Raw genomic sequence first — 20,662 nt, 5'->3', positions numbered from 1 at the left:
CATGGAGAAAATGAGGTAACACGAAGGAAACCATAAAATTTCTCTTTCATTATTGCCTTATATTTAAGCGAGAAATTTATATTTGGGGATAATATATAGGGTACAGGTTAAGTGAAATAACAAGATTTGTATCTAGATATCTAAATATATATTGATCATACATTTGAAATTGAAATTATCATTTCTTTAACTATATTTAATTGGGGCAAATAAGTAACTATATATAAGTGTTCCTCCAACAACTTAATTAGTATGACACTTAAGTAAGTGTTCCTCCGATCGAATATAGATAGATATTTTACTTATATAATAGTTGCTTTTTTGTCTTTTTCATCCTCCGATATATATATCTACTCTGATTATCAATAAGTGATCTGTATAGTATCAATGTTATATACTATGGAACTGTATAGTTATTAAGTATATATATTATAATTATAATAACTATATATGAATTATTAATATATATACTCTATATTATATATATATATATAATTAATAATAGTATCTAGTTGATAAGTATTTACGTCTTATATATATACGTTATAATATAGTTTATTATATATATATAGTAATAATATATATATTTACTTGGTATATGAATATATAATAAGTTATTTATGAGTTGTATATAGTTTTAATATATAAGTTAAATTTTAGTAGTGCTATTAATATATTATAGTATCAGTACCTATATGTATTTTATATAGGTACTTATAATATAGGAGTATATACTATATATACTATTATATATTATATATAAGCAATAACTTCTTTGACAACTAAGTGATCGTCCACAAAGTTTCTTATCCATTGATGATTACTTGATGAGCTAACCAGTTGTAGATTCTGCTTACCGTAAACCTTGATCTACCAATTTCTGATGCTTATATATCGCTGCCATACACCCATTTATGTTTTTTTTCGATGGTGGATTGTTTATGCTGGTGTCCAAATTGGTAACTCGAATCTGTGGTTTGACCCTGGGCCGTCGAGCCCAGTAGTAAAAAGTTCTATTCACTCGACAGCCGTTAAAATTGATACGAGTGGATAAGGTCAAAACTACGATCGGCTTCACCCAAATTTGTGTGTTGCGGCGTTTTTAGAATATCGTAGCATCAAGTTTGAACGAACCGGTATCATCTACAGTGTATCTGCAATCAAAGTGATAATCAAATTGGATATATCAATTACTTAGTGGTAGCGTCCGAGCGTTAATTACAGAAGTTTGCTCTATCATTATATATAACTTATATATAATATATAGATAGTAGTCTTCATTGCAATGGACTTTTATCTTTTGTGCCCGCTAGGCATTTGCACTCACTCTCGGTTTTCTTTCCTAAACAAAATGTACTAATTCCTATTCTAAAAAATAAATAAATAATTACATACCTTAAGAATGTGCACTTCTCCAATTTAATGCTTTTCGTTTACAACCTGACGTGGAAATTATTTTAGTATAAATTATTTGTCACATTCCATATTTTGAGAAATCTATTCATGATAAATATTATTCGGGGACCAAAAGCGTGCAAATCTAATTATCCACCGTTCATTTATTAGACACATATCATCCCTTCTCTTCCTACAAACGTGATCAACCCCGGAGTAAAACACGGAGAGAAAACCTCTCCAATCCCTTCTTCCTTAATGCTATATATAAATGCTCTCCACCAACATCTCTATATAAACTTACACACAAATCAAATCACTAAAAAAAAATTGCAATTCAAAACCAGCAAGCAAAAAAGAAAAAAAAAAGAAAAAAGAAAAATGAAGACCTCCACCTTCCTCTTCTCCTTCCTCCTCATCCTCATCCTCGCCAACGCTAGCATCGACGACACATGCAAGCAAGTCGCCGACCCAAAACACTACGACTTCTGCATCTCAACCCTCAAATCAAACTCTAACGCTAAAACAGACGACAAGCGAGCCCTAGCCTCTGTCGTCACCGACCTCACCATTGAGGCCTACAAAAAAACCCAATCAAGAATCGAGGAGCTCAAGAAGAACGAAGCCTACAATAACGACCAGCAACTGGCGCTTTCCCTGTGCGAGGACCTGTACAAGACCTCGATACCGAAGCTGGAACAGGCTAAGCCTAAGCTGCAGAAGGCGATACCGAGGTACAGTAAGGGGGGTGTTGCGGGGACCACTAAATCTTTGACGACGGGAATGGATCATGTTTCGATGTGCATTGATGCGTGTAATAAGTCTGGGGCTGCTTCGTTGCTTGAGAAGGAGAATCAGGAGTGCTTGAATTTGGTTATACTCGCTTCCAATCTAATAGAGAGAGCAACTCGAGGTTGATGATGCTCATACGTGTTGGATATTTGACTGCCGTTAAGGTTATCGATGTTGTGTTTGTTTTGAGATGCAAAAGCTTAAAAAAAATTTGTTTTTGTGATTTTTTTTAATGAATAATTAATGTGGTGTAATTCAGTTTGGCCGGCGCCGCTTAAATTGTGAAGTTATACGGGTGCTTCTCAATGTTGCTAACAAGGGGAACCTTGTTTAGGGGGGGCTACCATCAGAGTGGCAATCCGGACGGCCTAATCAAGAAATTTCTGGGCGTTGAGTCTCATCTTTAAACCCACAAATTAAACACTAGATAAATATGTTGTGTGCCGTGAGGAAGCGTGCTCGACAACCAAACGAGTTGGTGAGCGATGACAGAAGAGAACCAAATCAAATCACGAGTGCAATTCACCAAAATACGACACAAATCAAACCAAACACAGGAACTTACGTGGTTCGGAAATTGCTTACGTCCACGGGGAGATGATAAGGAGATTTCACTATATTGAGGAGAAATACAACGGGTTACAACTCACAAAATCACTCAAATATAACCTAACCAAAGCTCAACTCACAAAATCACTCAAATATAACCTAACCAAAGCTCTCAGCTCCCTCACAATATCTCCCTCTCAAAGTGCTCAAAAAACTGCTGATTCTCTCCTTAAGAAACCCGACAACCAAATGAGCCGGTGAGCGATGAGAGAAGAGAACCAAATCAAATCATGAGTGTAATTCACCAAAATACAACACAAATCAAACCAAACACATGAATTTACGTGGTTCGGCAATTGCCTACGTCCACGGGGAGAGGATAGGGAGATTTAACTACATGAAAGAGAAATACAACGGGTTACAACTCATAAAATCACTCAAATATAACCATAACCAAAGCTCTCAACTCCCTCACAATATCTCCCTCTCAAAGTGCTCAAAAGACGTGTTTGTATTTATATCAAACACCAATCCAAAACTAACTGGGAAAACTGAAACTAGCCCATAACTGCATCGCAGTCGATCGATCATAGCCATGCGGTCGACCGCCAGAAGCACAATCTCTTACCTTGTAATCATGCACTTTTTCGGTCGACCCCATCTTTGCCTTCATCGACCGATCCGAGAATTCATGTATCCTATTTTAATGACGATTGCGTCGGTCGACCGCCCTTGCACCCTCGGTCGACCGGCCCGAGGGTTACTGTAGCTATTATTTCAACTCGAATTTTCTGATTTTCGCCTGCGTTTTCTATAATTCTCCACCTCGACGAAGTTTTCCTAAAACTGAACCGACACCAACATGAACACCACTACGTCGTCTCGCAAAATCCGACTGTATTAATGTGGTTGCCTACGTACGCCCTCTCCCAATGGATCAAGCTACACGTAGTTTATCCAAATGGCCGCGAACAACCTCAACAATCATGAATTTACAGTAAGTTTTTATAATGATCAAACTTGTTGCTCGGAACCACATTTGTGAGCATTATCTGCTGGATTATCTTTTGTGTGAACCTTCACGAGCTCCACATCTCCATATTCAAGAACATCTCAAACGAAGTGATAACGAACGTCGATATGCTTCATCCTCGTATAAAAGACCTAATTTTCACCAAATACATGGCACTCATGCTATCACAATAAATGATGACGAATCGCTATGAAACATCAAGATTCTCCAAAAGTCCTCGAAACCAAATTACCTCCTTAACAGCCTTCGTAATCGCCATATACTCTGTCTCCGTCATCGACAAATCCACCGTAGACTGCAACGTGCATCTCCAACACATCGACGCATGGGTCAAAGTGAACACATACCCAATCATCGACCGGCGTTTATCCAAATCTTCAGCGTAGTCTGAATCTACGTATCCAATACGTAGCTGCCCACCACTAGTGTCCCATTCTAAAACCAAACCAACGTTAAGAGTACCTCGAATGTACCTTAAAATCCATCTCACGGCATCCCAATGACCCGGACCTGGGTCGTGCATGTATCTAGAAACCATGCTCACTGCCTGTGACAAATCCGACCTCGTACAAACCATAGCGTACATTAAACTCCCAACTTCGCTCACATATGGAGTCTTTGACATCAACTCTCAATATTCAACTGTCTTCGGTAAAAGGTCATTCGAAAGCTTCAAATGGGCTCCTAATGGTACACTAACTAGATTTGTTTCCATGCTCACATTGAACTACTGTAAAACCTTCTTTAAATAAGCCACATGTGTCAAACAAATTCTGTCATTATCTCTGACTCTGCCGATCTCTATTCCTAAAATTCTCTAAGCTTCACCCAAATCCTTCATCTCGAACTCGCTTGAAAGTTGAATCTTCAATCTATCTATCGAGGATCTGGAAGTAGAAGCAACCAACATGTCATCAACATAAAATAATAAGTAAATGTACGCACCTTCATTCAACTTACGATGGTATACGCAAGGATCAAACTAGCTTCTAATATACGAATGACCGATGATGAACCCATCGAATCGATTATACCATTGTCGAGGAGATTGTTTCAGCCTATACAACGATTTCTTCAACCTACAAACCAACTTTTCCTTCCCTGTAGCTCGGAATCCTAATGACTGAGTCATATATATTTCTTCATCAATATCACCATGAAGAAATGCCATCTTCACATACAACTGATCTAACTCCAATCCATACTGTACCACCAAAGCTAGCAAAATCCGAATCGAAGAATGATTCACCACCGGAGAGAAAACCTCATTATAATCAATACCTTCCTCTTGTGCATAGCCCTTCGCAACCAACCTAGCCTTGAACCTCACGAGAGTGCCTTCAATACCCTCCTTCTTTGTATACACCCACTTGCAACCAATAGTCTTCTGTCCCTTTAGAAGCTCGACAAGCTCCCATGTGTTGTTCCTATGAAGAGACTCTATCTCCTCCTGCATAGCCACCTGCCATAAATCAGCCTTCGAACTCTGCTCGGCCACTCTGAATATAGTAGGAACCATCTCATCAACACTCTCCACCGAAAGTGCATACGTAACAACTGTGTATGCATACCTAGCTGGCATCCGTATGTCTCTTCTCTGTCTCCGAACCGTAATAGAATCCTGAGCCTGAGCCATCGGTCCCTGATCCTACTCAATTATATCTGTATCCTCCAAATCATCACCGTGCTCACCTGGCGTCACCCTAGTCGGCACTCTAATGGATACGGTCTCATCTGGATAATATGGAGTTGCATCAATCTCTACCACCTGCGATGTCTCTAATGTCAGGTCACTTTCCACTTGATGGGAGCTAGGAAGCTTCAAGATAAAAGCCTCTTCGAATGTGACGTCTCTACTCAGCATAATCTTTTTATCAACTGGATCTCAAAGCTTGTATCCCTTGACACCACGCTTGAATCCCACAAATATGACCTTCCTAGCTCGAGGTTCCAATTTATCTGTTTTCACATGATAAAATACAAGTCACCCAAATACCTTAAGCGAATCATAGTCGTGTGCTTGCTCTCCTGACCACATCTCTATATGGTTTTTTTCCCTAATCGCAGAAGAAGGTAGCCTATTAATAAGGTGGCTCGCATAAGAAAGTGCATCATACCAAAAGATCTTCTCTAAACCACTTTGCGGCAATAAACATCAGACCTTCTCTAGCAAAGACCGATTCAACCATTCTGCCACCTCATTCTGTTGCGGTGTATGACTAACTGTATGGTGCATCTCTATGCCCTCGTCTCGACATAGTTGCTAAAATAGGTCTGAAGTATATTCACCGCTGTTGTCGAATCGTAACGTCTTGATCTTTCTCCCTGTCTACAGTTCTAATCTTTCCTTTCACTCCACAAATATCTCTAGGACTTTACTGTTCTTTGTCATGGTGTGCATCCAACAATGCCTAGAATAGTCATCCATAAACGTGACGAACCAATGTCGACTACCAAGTGATGCCGTCTTGGTAGGATCCTAAACATCTGTGTGCACGTAGTCTAAGATGCTTCTAGTCTATGGATGGTTATCCCGAACTTCATCTTTGTTTTCTTGCCTAGAACATAGCGCTCATAGAATTCAACTTTTCCACTCTTGGCTTCCTTCAATAGCCCCTGTTTGCACAAAGCCTGCAGTGACTTTTCACATGTGTGCCCTAACCTATAGTGCCAAAGCCTGCTCACGTCGGCCTCTGAAATAGCTGAAGTTACCTAGCCAATCTCGGTGCTCCCCTTCAGATAATATAAATTCCTACTACAGACTCTCTTCATCACTGTCAAAGATCCCTTAGTAACCTTCGCTATAGTATTATCAAAGATCACCTTGAATCCCTTTGCCTCCAAAGATCCAACTGAAATAAGATTCTTTTTCAACTGTGGAGCAAATCTCACTTCATTCAATTCATGAACAATTCTATTGTGCATCTGAATCCTGACGATATCTATCCCACAAATGCTACAGGATTGATCATTTCTCATGACTACCATGCCCCCATCGAGTTTCTCGAACGATGCAAACCAGTCTCGTTGGGGAGTAACATGATAAGTAGCACTAGAATTAAGTATCCAATCAGATGCATCCACATGGTTTACCTCTGGAGTAGTCAATAGAGAAAACCACAAATCATCATAATTATCACCCCTCACGATGTTCACCTCATTGGCCTTCGGCCCCTTCTTTTTGCTATTCTCATTCTCCTTGAGCTTCGGACAATCTCTCTTCTAATGTCCTTGTTCCTTGCAGAATGCATACTGGTTCTTCGCTAACTGGTGGTGGCCCCTTGACTTTGACCTGTTCCTATTACTATCTCTCGGATATGGATTTCTACCTCTCGTCGACAAGGCCTCTCCTGAAGTGCTAGCACGTGAAGTCTCTTTGTCCTTCCTCCTCAAATTATAGTTTGTTAATGCGTAAGTCACTTCACTGTAGGTGATGGAAGATCTCTCGTTCAACAAAGTGAGCAAGAAGGTATCATACTCCTTATCCGGTAAGGAGCCTAATAAAATAATCGTCTTGTACTTGTCCGTTAAGTTCTCATCCACATTCGCCAAATCCGACAATAACTTTGTGTAGTTATTCACATGAGCTGCAAGCCAGGTGCCCCTGGACATATGGAATCTGAATAATCTCCGTAGCAAGTGCAAACGATTCTCAACACTCTTCGTAAGGTACTTATTGTTAAGAATCTCCCACATCTTCATCGCAAACGTCATAACAATCACATCGTATTTCAGCTCTTATTCCAAACAAGACCTGATCACCCCACAAGTATTCCTATTCATCTTGTCTCATATCGCCTCATTGTATTTCGGTGGCCTCTCATGGCCATAATGCTCTCTTCCAAGTTTTAAGCATTAAGAGCGTCCTGTACGTCACTCATCCACAAACCAAAATTAATCTTGCCGTCATATTTCAGCACACTAATCTTAGTGTTCTGAAATCTAGCCTGAACTGTACTCATCATCATCTTGCTGCTTTCACTAACTTCTTCTCTCATGCTTACAAACTATAAATTGTAAAGAAAGATTCAAATTTTGATAAAAATTAAGAAATTACCCAACTGAATCCTAGATCCGATTCCAAATAGATCTCCTAACCACACGAAGAAAGCAAAATCTCGAACCGGCAACTCCACAACGCTATCTCCACCGAAGCCTAGAACTCCAAGAACCAAGCTTCCAAAAAAAATCTTCCTCCACCTAATGCAAAACCCTAGATCTGAAACCCTAGAGCTCTGATACCAATTGTTACGCGCTGTGTGGAAGCGTGCTCGACAACCAAACGAGTCGGTGAGCGATGAGAGAAGAGAACCAAATCAAATTACGAGTGCAATTCACCAAAATACGACACAAATCAAACCAAACATGGGAATTTAAGTAGTTTGGCAATTGCCTACGTCCACGGGGAGATGATAAGGAGATTTCACTATATGGAGGAGAAATACAATAGATTACAACTTATAAAATCATTCAAATATAACCCTAACCAAAGCTCTCAACTCCCTCACAATATCTCCCTCTCAAAGTGCTCAAAAGACTGCTGATTCTCTCCTTAAGAAACTCTAAAAAACGTGTTTGTATTTATATCAAACACCAACTCAAAACCAATTGGGAAAACCGAAACTGGCCTATAACCACATCGCGGTCGACCAGTCATAGCTATGCGATCGACCGGCCAGAAGCATAATTTCTCACCCTATAATCGTGCACTTTTTCGGTCGACCACACCTTTGCCTTCGGTCGACTGATCCGAGAATTCTTGTATCCTATTTTCCTGACGATTGCGTTGGTGGACCTGTATCCGAGAATTCTTGTATCCTTATTTCAACTCGAATTTTCTAATTTTCGCCCACGTTTTCTACAAAATAAGGGCTTAAGAATTGAGCCCAGACACTCTAGGATGACAACGCTTAATGTAAAACACACGGCAAACATATTTATGTTGAAGCGTGATAGAAATAAGCCCAAACGCGGACTTGGTTGAGGAAAATAACTTCTGTGAAGAACGGGTCATATCTTTCAAACCGTAAGTCGGAATTGGATGAATTATATATGAAAATCGTGTATTTTTTCGAGACGGGGACAACCAAACTGACCAAAGTTTTGTTTGCTACCATTCGTTTCACCAAATTCCCTTCGAATTGAGAGATATCAGCGTTTTGTCACTTTTTGCTTTTTTTGGTAATGTTTTAGGAGTTTATTTTGATTAGGAAGCAAATCCAGTTTGATCCCAAATTTGACTAATTTACTCCCCTAATATTAAGGAGTTTTTTTAGGAAGAGTTTTGTTATTTATATTTTTGGTAAAGTTTGAGTCATAGTAGGAGTCTTGTTTCTATTTAAGTAGAGTATTGTAAGCCCTAGAAACATATATTTTCATCAATAAAATTTCTCTTTTAATATTTTCTTCATGAATTCGAAGATCATTCTTTGTGGATTCAAAGAATGCCCTTGGTGGATTCTGAGGTTTTTACTTCCGCGACGCATCAATGCTACATTCAAATCACCCGAGCCACCCATTGGTCGTCTCAAAAGCTAATCTTATTCACTCACTCTATGTCTTATGATATAAAATCATTTGTAATACATGTCTATTTTTACTTTTTAATTTTTAGTATTTTAAATTCTTGCAGGACTTCTTCCGGCCCATCCACACTCTTTATTCATCTACTTGCTTCCAGCACAGCTGAAAGATCAAATTTAGTTTAAGATTCATGAATTGGGATTGTAGTGTTGTGTAGGGTGTTTGATTTTGTGATTAGTTATGTTATTGAGGTTTTTGATATTGTACTAATTTTTTTAGAGGCAAGATGCTCAAAATTTTGAGAAGTGTTGAGGATCAACGTCGTTGCTGTTTGGCTCAGAAGCCTGACCAACCAGTCCGTTCTTCTCTCATGTGCACCACCAAGAACACAAAGGAGGAAAGCAACTATTCCACTATCTCCCACTCACCTCATAAAGGGTGAAAGCACAAAGCTCTAGAAGGGAGCACAAAGCAGAGGAGAGCACAAAGCTCGAGGTCTTCTCAACGTCATCGCTTCTCTTCTTCTCCTCCCAAGCTGCTACCAGCCCTTCGACCTAAATAGAGAAGGAGGCAGCCGACATGGGAGAGAAGCCTAGGGTTTTGAATGGTAGGAGCCGACCTATAGGGATGGGATTCACAGCGGTTGCAGCGCAGGACACTGGAATGGGGGAGGAGCTGCCGACATAGGGCTTAGTACCATCGGGTAGGAGAGATTTTGAGATGGGAAAGGGTAGATATTGTAGGGAACTGGGCCTTTTGGTAATGGGCCAGAGTTTGGGCCAACAAAATAGCAACAATCTCCACCTTTGACCCAAGGTAGTGCACAGAGAAAAAACACGGAACTGCAGGACTCATCATCGCCAAACCGTTACCTGTATGATCACAAAGAAGATACAAGCAATGGAAGAGAATACACAAAGTAAACTCAGATCACACAGATCGAGGTAAGATCACAAAGCATACCAAGTCTACAAAGGATCGAACTCTACCAAACGGTCATCGAGTTCAAGGGGGAAAAATTACAAAGCTACTAACAAGCAAAAAGCAAGTTAATAGGCCACAAAGGCAACACACAAAGCAAAGAAAAATTACCCAATATCAAAATTCAAGATTCTTTGACACGAGATAAATTTTTCTGCAGGCAAACACTTAGTACCCATGTCAGCAGGATTAAATTCTAAGGGAAATTTTCTCTAACTTGACAATACCGTCTATACTATATCCCGAATGTAATGAAATCTAACATCAATATGTTTAGTTCTATTATGAAAAACAGAATTTTTGCAAAGTTCAATAGCAGATTGACTATCAAAAAATACAACCACATTTTTATCAAGAAAACCAATTTCAGATATAAGGCCCCTAAGCCAAATAGCTTCTTTAAAAGCTTCAGTGGTAGCAACATACTCAGATTCAGTAGATAAAGCAACAATGGGTTGTAGTTGAGATTTCCAACTTATGCAAGAGCCACACAAAGTAAACACATAGGAAGTAGTAGATTTTCTATTATCTCTATCATTTACATAATTGGAATCTACATAGCCAACTAGTTTGACACCTTCAGAACACTTAGAGAAGATTAATCCTACATCCCTAGAGGATTTTAAATATCTTAAAAGCCATTTCAAGGCATTCCAATGAGGCATATCAGGATTTGACATATATCTACTCAAGCAACTAACCGTATATGCAATGTCAGATCTAGTACTAACCATGAGATACATGATCGATCCTATAGCATTCGAATATGGCACCTTCTTCATATCATTTATTTCAGTTTTAGTCTTGGGGGATTGATCTTTACTTAACATAAAATGGGAAGCAAGAGGCACATTCACAGATTTGGCATCAGACATAGAGAATTTGCTCAAAATTTTTTCAACATATGAACTTTGGTTTAAAACTAGAGTAGATTTGTTTTTTTCCTTAATAATATTCATGCCTAGAATTCTTTTTGCATCGCCTAAGTCTTTCATATCAAAATTTTCACAAAGAATTTTTGAACATGCTTAATAGACTTCAAACAAGGACTAACGATCAACATGTCATCCACATAAATTAAAAAAATACAAGCACAGAGTCTATATTCTTATAATACAGGCAATGATCAGCAGAACTCCTTTTAAACTTTAAAGATTGCAGTTCTTATAATACAGGCAATGATCAGCAGAACTCCTTTTAAACTTTAAAGATTGCATGCATTTATCAAATCTAATATTCCATTGCCTAGGTGATTGTTTTAAACCATACAAAACCTTTTTTAACAAACACACATGATCAGGTAATTTAGGGTCCATAAAGCCCTCAGGTTGGTGCATATAAATATTTTTATCAAGATTACCATGCAAGAAAGTAGTAGTTACATCCATTTGTTTTAATTCCCAATTAAAATGAGCAACTAAAGCAAGCATAATTCTAACAGTAATGAATTTGACAACAGGAGCAAAAATTTTTAGCATAATCAATTCCCTCCTGTTGAGTAAATCCCTTAGCTACTAACCTAACCTTAAACCTAACACTTTCAGATTCTTGTTTCACCTTAAACAGCCACTTACAGTCCACTACAGAACAACTAGCAGGTTTAGGAACAAGTTTTCATGTTTGGTTAAATCTTAGGGATTCCATCTCACTCTTCATAGCACTAATCCATACTCTAGAATATTTTGACCTTAATACTTCTCTATAAGTTTTAGGTTCATTGCACTCAAGGGATTCAAACACATTAAAGGTAAACTCAGACATATTACAATCAATCAAATTACAATCAATCAAATTACAATCTCTATATCTTTCAGGTTTCCTAATAGTTCTTTTATTTCTATCCCTAGTGAGTTGATAATCATTCAAATCGTGCATGTTATCTATTTCCTGCATATCATGCTCCACCTCATTAGGAATAATCTCATCTTAATTTTCAATAATTATATCATTTAATTTTTTTTTCAGGAGGTGATTCAGGTTGATTAATAATAGGCATTTGCTCCACCTTATTTGGAGCATCATTTTTAGGAATAGGGATAGGTAAAGGTAAACAAGGAAATTCATTTTTATTAAAAATAACATCTCTACTTATCACTACCTTAAACCCTGGTTCACTCTTATTCCAAAGTTTTTAACCTTTTATCCCTTCAGGGTATCCTAAAAAAACATATTTTTTGGATCTAGGTTCTAACTTATCAATCTTTTGATGCACATAGACAGCACTCTCAAAAAATTCTCAGATTATTTAAATCAAGAGTTTTGCCCGTGAACACAAATTCAAGGCATTTCCCTCCTAAGGGAACAGAAGGGGACCTGTTAATTAAATAGGCCGCAGTACAAACAACTTCTCCTCAGAACTTCTTAGAGAGCCCAGATGTGGCCAACATAGCCCTCACCCTCTCTAAGAGAATTCTATTCATCCTTTCAGTAACCCTATTCTGCTGGGTAGGGAACATATTTATACCTTTTAATACCCCAAATAGTACACAAATCATTCAATTGTTTGTTATAAAACTCAAGACCATTGTCTGTCCTAAGAGTTTTAATTTTCTTTGCTGTTTGGTTTTCAATCATAATTTTCCAGTTTTTAAATTTATTAAAAACTTCAGATTTTTGTTTCATGAGTAAAACCCAAACTTTCCTAGAATAATCATTAATTATGGAAAGAAAATATTGGTTCCCTTCATGTGTAGGCACACTAGAGGGACCCCATACATCAGCATGCAAATATTCAAGTACATTAGTGCACTTAGACTGGTTAGGAAAAGAATAAATAGGAAAACTAACCCTATGTTGTTTTCCTAGCACACAAGATTCACAGAAAGGGATGGGGGATATTTTATCACTATCAAAGTGACCTCCTTTATGCAAAATTTCTAATCTTTTATTACTCATGTGAACTAATCTATTATGCCATAAAATTGATTTATCACCTAACACAGAGTTAACAGAATCAAGCACAGGTTCAGCATGACAAAAATACAAATTATTTTGTTTTTCAGTAGTAAAAACAACAAGAGACCCTTTCAGAGTTTTCATAACTCCTTTACCCTATTTTCCCTCTAAACCATCATTTTCTAGAGATGCACAAGAAATCAAGTTATAACGTAAATCAGGAACATGCCTATCATCCTTCAAAGTAAACACAGAACCAGAAGAAAACCTAAGGCATACATCACCAGTTCCTAAAACATTACATTTCTTTTCATTTACCATTGACACAAAACCATTCTCTATTTTCTTGTAGTTTGAAAACAAGTTTTTAAAAGGAGTCATATGAAAGTACAACCAGAGTCTACCAACCAATCTGATTTATACAAAGGATCAGATAACACAGAGTTCAAATATGCATAATCACACAGATTATTAATCATAAAAATTTTACCCATTTTGCCCTCACAAACAGCCATATTAGCATAATCATTTTGCTGATTTTTCTTAGGCTTAGGACAATCTCTAATAAAGTGACCAGTTTTATGACTGTTATAGCATTTTTTAACTTTAAACCTGGACTTAGATCTACTCCTTCCATTTTTGAATTTTTTTCCTACTTGATTCCCCATTACTAGCATTCTTTTGGTTATTAGACCTATTCTGAGGCCTACCCCTCACATGCATAACCTTTCTAGAATTTTTATTTCCCCCAGAATGTTTTAAATCTAATTCTTTACTCTTAAGATCATTGACCGTAATGTTATGGGTAACCTCATCTCTACCACATTTAATGATAGATTTCACATCACTATATGAGTCAGGAATAGCATTTTGAAGGGCAATAGGAGTATAGTCGTCTATATGTTTATCACCAATTAACTTAATATCTGAAATAAGTTTTGTGAAAACATCTAGGTTCTTCTCAATGTGCTTAGACATATCCAATCTAAATTTGAAAAAAATTTCAAACAAAAACATTTTACTGTGTAAAGAGGTTTCAGTACAGAGTTCTTCAAGTTTATCCCAAAGGGTTTTAGCAGATTCCAAACTTCTAACTTTTCTAAGCACAGAGTCAGATAAGTTCAAATAAATTATGGAACAAACATTTTCGTTCATTTCAGCCATTTTTTATTCGGTGTCAGAAGTCAAATAGGTCTGACCAACAGCCCTAAATGACTTCTGTTGAATTAAAATATATTTTATTTTTTGTTTCCAAATGCTAAAATCAGATTTTTCATTAAACGGAACCATACCATATTGAACCATACCATATTGATTAGCAGCAGACATTCTAATTTCAATAATTATCCGGCTCTAAACGTGTGAAGCAACTAGCACGACCAAATGAGAAGAACGATGAACACAAAGTTCTTGTTTCAATCTCTTTGTTCTTTCACACGAACACAAACAATAACAAAAAATATAAAATACAAATATAGCTGAAAATTTTCAAAAATTTTATCAGGTTTGAAACGTGTGAAGCAACTAGCACGAATAAAATGAGAATAACGATGAGCACGAAGCTCGGGTTCAAACCCTTTGTTCTTTCGCACGAGCACAAACAAATTTTAACTTCAGCAGTTAAACGCAACGAAATAAAAAAAACCAGTCACCCGAAAATAAAGCCAGCAATTAAACGCAGAGCACAAACAGTTTTAATTGCTTCACCCGAAATAAAACCAGAGCATATAGTGTAAATATCAACAAAGCTAGAGATTAATTGTAATCTTCAACAAAGTCAAAGCTAAACTATAATCAAAGCTAGAGATTACCTGAGTGAAACACAGTGTAGAGAGTTTCGACCTTACCCACGCGACGATACGGTGACGTTCTTGTGACGGTCAGACGGTGGTCCTACGGCGACGACTCAACAAAGCCCAGTGGCGGCGACCAACGGTATTGGAAGGGCGACAACTCACCGAGCTCTAATACCACTGTTGAGGATCGACGTCGTCGCTGTTTGGCTCAGAAGCCTGACCAACCAATCCGTTCTTCTCTCGTGTGCACCGCCAAGAACACAAAGGGGTAAAGCAACTATTCCACTGTCTCTCACTCACCTCACAAAGGGTGAAAAGCAAAAAGCTCTAGAAGGGAGAGGATGGATCACACAAAGCAGAGGAGAGCACAAAGCTCGGGGTCTTCTCAACGCCATCGCTCCTCTTCTTCTCCTCCCAAGCTACTACCATCCCTTCGACCTAAATAGAGAAGGGGGCAACCGACATGGGAGAGAAGCCTAGGGTTTCGACCTACAGGGATGGGAGATGGGACTCATAGCGGCTGCAGCTCAGGACACTGGAATGGGGAAGGAGCTGCCAACATAGGGCTTAGTACCATCGAGTAGGAGAGATTTAGAGATGGACAAGGGCAGATATTGTAGGGAACTGGGCCTTTTGGTAATGGGCCAGAGTTTGGGCCAACAAAATAGCAACAAGAAGTCCTTTTGAAATTCCAAGAGTTTTTCCTCCTCCAGCTTAATTTTCGAATTGGTTCCTGTATTTTTTTTCCTCAACTTAGTTCCAGTCCCACACTTTAGTTACAAGCTTGGTCTTTTTTAGCATCCGTTAAAAATTAGATATTTTATTTTCATTTATGACCATATTGCCCTCAATTGCATGAAAATATAAAACCTTGTGAGTTTGTTTAGAACTCCTCTTTTGAACCAAATTAAAACCAATTTAAACTTGCTATTTTTTTAATCTCTCCAGTCGGTAATATCATGAAAATGAAGGTGTTTGTAATAACTTTTTATGATTGTCTACAAATTGATAAAATTTTATTTTTGTTGATATGATACTTTCATATGTAAGCATGATAATAATAATAAATTAGGATTCACATAATGTGATTGCAAATGTGCAAATTATCACATGATGTGATTGTAAGTACAAATTATCAACCCTTTTATTTTTGTTGATATGACCATATATATTACCACATGATGTGTTTGTAAATGTGCGAATTATCAACCCTTTTTGTTATAGAAATCATAAAATATATGATAGGATCCACTTTAGAGCGTTGGAGTATCAGAGAAAATCAATTTTCACGAGAGGCTTAAAAAAAAGTCTGACAATGTGAGAGCTAGACTTTGGGTCAATAAAATTTAATTTCCCTTTCCTTCGCAAGATACAATTTATGTTTTTTAGTGAAATCTTCTTAATGAATCTCCAATCACTCACTGAAATAAAACTAATCCATATAAGAATGAATTTATATTTTTTTTTTGGTTAATGAAGAGCTTTATTCATTTACCAAAATGTAAGAGTATATGTACACCAAGATATACAGTTCAAAAGTGAACTGAAAAGAAATCAAAACTCAGAAATGAAACAAATCAACAATTCTACATGTGTGAGCTTCAAAGAGATAGAAGCCATTGCTTGTTGTTCGCTGGGAATGAACTATTAAGAATAGTGATCATAATATCCACCTTAATCTCATTGGTTAACTGATCAATTCTCTTGATTTTCAAGTTGAAAATTCTATTATTCCGCTCCTTCCAAAGCCTGTAAACTGTAGTTGCTAGCGTTGTTGTGCGCGGCGGAAGTTCTCGAAGCGACACGAACAATAACTCGAGATAAATCACAACTGTTTGCGTCAAAAGTTGGTTTTGTTGTGGAATTCATTATATCTTCAGTCGATTACAATAAATTTAAAAGAAATAGCCTTTTTGTAAGACTTCTTTTACACAACAAAATGAAAATTATAACTTTTTAGAAACAAATGCAGGATCGTTATTTGGATCACTGCTTGCGTGGGATCTTTGCCTGTGCCGAGAGCGCTTTGACTCGTGGACCACCAAATCACAGATTCTGATTGAATCGTGGGGGGGGGGGTTAATGATTCTTCCTTCGTTTATCGAAGTGAGAATTTGAAACGATATCTTATCAAAGTAAGATAGTCGTTCTTCTTAAGATCAAGTCAAAGCTCGAATCTCAAGGAATTGCCAGAGGCTCAGGAACTCTGCTCTCTCTGCTCCAAAGTGCTCAAAAATGATCAGACCCCTCAAAAATTATCTCAAGGGGGTATTTATAGCCCCCTAGGATGAACAGTGTTTCCGAGACAGTGTTTGTTGTCTCGGCGGCCGAGATAGCAAAGACTGTCTCGGGCTCCGAGACAGTAAACACTGTCTCGGGTTTCGAGACAGTAAATATTGTCTCGGAAATCCTCAACCGCCCAGCAATTTTCTTGTAACTGCCTTCTCACGTTTTACAACTCCGTTATTTTGGCAGTTATCAACGTGATTCTCGCCCACGACGTTTCTCATGTTCTTGAATAGTTGGTGGCCACGTCTCGGCGGTTACAAAACAGTTTCTAAACAGTTTCGAACTTTTGAAAGCTATCTCGCGTGCGAGACAGTAAACACTGTCTCGCCTGCGAGACAGTAAACACTGTCTCGCGTGGCGAGACAGTTCTACACTGTCTTTTGTGTTCTTTTGATCTCCTCTTGAGCTATATTTGGATATCTTTTAGCATTTTTAAACGCCTACAGATACCCCCTCCAAAGTATTCCAGACTCATTCTTGTATAGAGGAGTCTGGGATACTTTAGATAAGATAGATTTTTCCTTGCAATTTCTTCAGTAGTTTGTTGAGGAAGTTGCGTAACATAGTCTACGAATGGCTTCAATTCTTGACTTCTTCATCTTTTAGCCTATTCAGTGCTTTGTAGAATAGCTACAATTCCTCCGGTGCTGCGTTTATCGCGTGGCCACTGTCGAAGTCTTGAATTTGAACTGCCGTCGAAGAATGGAGAAATAGTTTATACTCATATGCTCTATTGGAGTGTTCGGGAAATAGTTTAACCTCATATACCCGTTGGGAGATAATTAGGTTATTCTTAAGAATATTCTGAGTAATATTCTCCAGAAACTTCCTGTTGAGAGTAGGGAAACAGTTTAGACTCGTGTACCTATTGGAGTAACATGGTCTCTTTTTTGGTGGTAGAGATGAACCCAATGATGGAGAGGAAGAATTTTATATTCTATCTCCTGGTCTCTTGTTTGTTGGTAGAGATGAACCCGATGATGGAGAGGAAGAATTTTATATTCTATCTCCTGGTCTCTTGTTTGTTGGTAGAGTTGAACCCGAAATCGGAGAGGAAGAATTTTATATTCTATCTCCTGGTCTCTTGTTTGTTGGTAGAGATAAACCCAAAATCGGAGATGAAGAATTTTATATCCTATCTCCTGTTGCAGAAGAAACTCAAAGTGTCGTCTCCACTTAGAGAATCTGGACTGGTTTGAATAATCCTAACTGTCATAAGGTTTGACTATTCAATTCAAAAGTGAATCTTTCGTTCATAAAATGAATCGAAAGGAGATTTTGATTATGGTCCTAACTGTAGTAAGGTTTGACCAAGTGAGAGTTTCGAGACGATCCTAACTGTAGGAAGGTTTGATCGCTCAATTTGTGGGCCTCTCGTTCATTGAAGGAATCGAGAGGGGATTTTGGCTTTGGTCCTAACTGTTTAAAGGTTTGACCAAATGAGGGTTTCGAGACGATCCTAACTGTAGGAAGGTTTGATCGCTCGATTTGTGGGCCTCTCGTTCATTGAAGGAATCGAGAGAGGATTTTAGCTTTGGTCCTAACTGTTTAAAGGTTTGACCAAATGAGGGTTTCGAGACGATCCTAACTGTAGGAAGGTTTGATCGTTTAATTTGTGGACCTCTCGTTCATGGAAAGAATCGAGAGGGGATTTTGGCTTTGGTCCTAACTGTTTAAAGGTTTGACCAAATAAGGGTTTGAAACGATCCTAACTGTTTAAAGGTTTGATCGTATGGGGATTTGAGACGATCCTAACTGTTTAAAGGTTTGATCATTTAATTTGTGGACCTCTCGTTCATGGAAAGAATCGAGAGGGGATTGTCTTTGGTCCTAACTGTTTAAAGGTTTGACCAAATGGGGACTTGAGACGATCCTAACTGTTTAAAGGTTTGATCGTTTAATTTGTGGACCTCTCGTTCATGGAAAGAATCGAGAGGGGATTTTGGCTTTGGTGGACCTCTCGTTCATGGAAAGAATCGAGAGGGGATTTTGGCTTTGGTCCTAACTGTTTAAAGGTTTGATCAAATGAGGGTTTGAAACGATCCTAACTGTTTAAAGGTTTGATCGTATGGGGATTTGAGACGATCCTAATTGTTTAAAGGTTTGATCGTTTAATTTGTGGACCTCTCGTTCATGGAAAGAATCGAGAGGGGATTTTGGCTTTGGTCCTAACTGTTTAAAGGTTTGACAAAATGGGGACTTGAGACGATCCTAACTGTTTAAAGGTTTGATCGTTCAATTTGTGGACCTCTCGTTCATTGAAGGAATCGAAAGGAGATTTTGGCTTTGGTCCTAACTGTTTAAAGGTTTGACCAAATATGAGTTTGATACGATCCTAACTGTTTAAAGGTTTGATCGTTTAATTTGTGGGCCTCTCGTTCATGGAAGGAATCGAGAGGGGATTTTGGTTTTGGTCCTAACTGTTTAAAGATTTGACCAAATAGGAGTTTGAGACGATCCTAACTATTTAAAGGTTTGACCAAATAGGAGTTTGAGACGATCTTAACTGTTTAAAGGTTTGATCGTTCAATTTGTGGACTTCTCGATCGTGGAAGGAATCGAGAAGAGATTTTGGCTTTGGTCCTAACTGTTTAAAGGTTTGACCAAATATGAGTTTTGTGAGGGAAGATTGATCTAAAGAAGTGATCGAATCTCATCTCAGCAAAAGAGTATTCGGAAATCACCGTGGGGATGTAGTGTTTATCACTTTGTTTGTAATGATCGGGTTATCCCTAAGAAACTTACATATAACATTCTTCCGAGAACTTCCCGTTACATGAACCATCCACCCCCAGCTTCCTTCGCGAAACTGGATCTAACATCATACTGAGTTACATGACCGGGTTATCCTTAAGAATGTAAAAATTCTCCAGGAACTTCCCGTCAAGAGTGGGAAACAGTTTAGACTCATATACCTATTGGAGTATCGAGGAGCAGTTTATACTCGTATACTCTTTGGAGTAAGGGGAAACAGTTTATACTCGTGCACCCACTGGAGTTAGAGTCGTCTTTACTTGGCTTGCCGTTATGACGCCGGTGTCAATTAAGGCTTGGATTTTGTTTTTGAGTCCAAAGCAAATCTCGGTTGGATGAAGAACCCTTCTGTGGTACGCACAGTAGTTTGGATCCGTAATCCTCTTAGCTCCCTCCTGATCTTTAATAGGTGGTAGCTCGATTTTGTCGTTGGCGAGGAGGTATTTCAAGATGGCTGGAGCTTCATCATCTTCGAAAGAATACTCCTTTTGGAACCTCGGATCAAGAGTCTCGTTCACAGGAATTGTGGATGTCGTCGGTTGACCTCTCTCAACTTTCTTTCTTTTAAGAAAGTGTTCAGCTTGTTCGCCACGTAGTTTTAACTCTTTCCAAGTTTTGGATGGTACGATCCCCAGAGCTTCCAGGACATCGATAG

General features: G+C 38.2%; 1 protein-coding gene across 1 annotated transcript; it reads left to right on the top strand.

Annotated features, from left to right (window-relative positions):
• LOC109835949 lies at positions 1,707-2,448 on the top strand. Its single transcript, XM_020403912.1, has one exon. It carries the CDS (start codon positions 1,777-1,779, stop codon positions 2,311-2,313), a length of 537 nt encoding a protein of 178 aa, XP_020259501.1. The 5' UTR covers positions 1,707-1,776; the 3' UTR covers positions 2,314-2,448.

This window comes from Asparagus officinalis, chromosome 4, assembly GCF_001876935.1.
Source record: "Asparagus officinalis chromosome 4, Aspof.V1, whole genome shotgun sequence".
Lineage (NCBI taxonomy): Eukaryota > Viridiplantae > Streptophyta > Magnoliopsida > Asparagales > Asparagaceae > Asparagus > Asparagus officinalis.
This window is presented reverse-complemented; position numbering and strand designations above follow the sequence as displayed.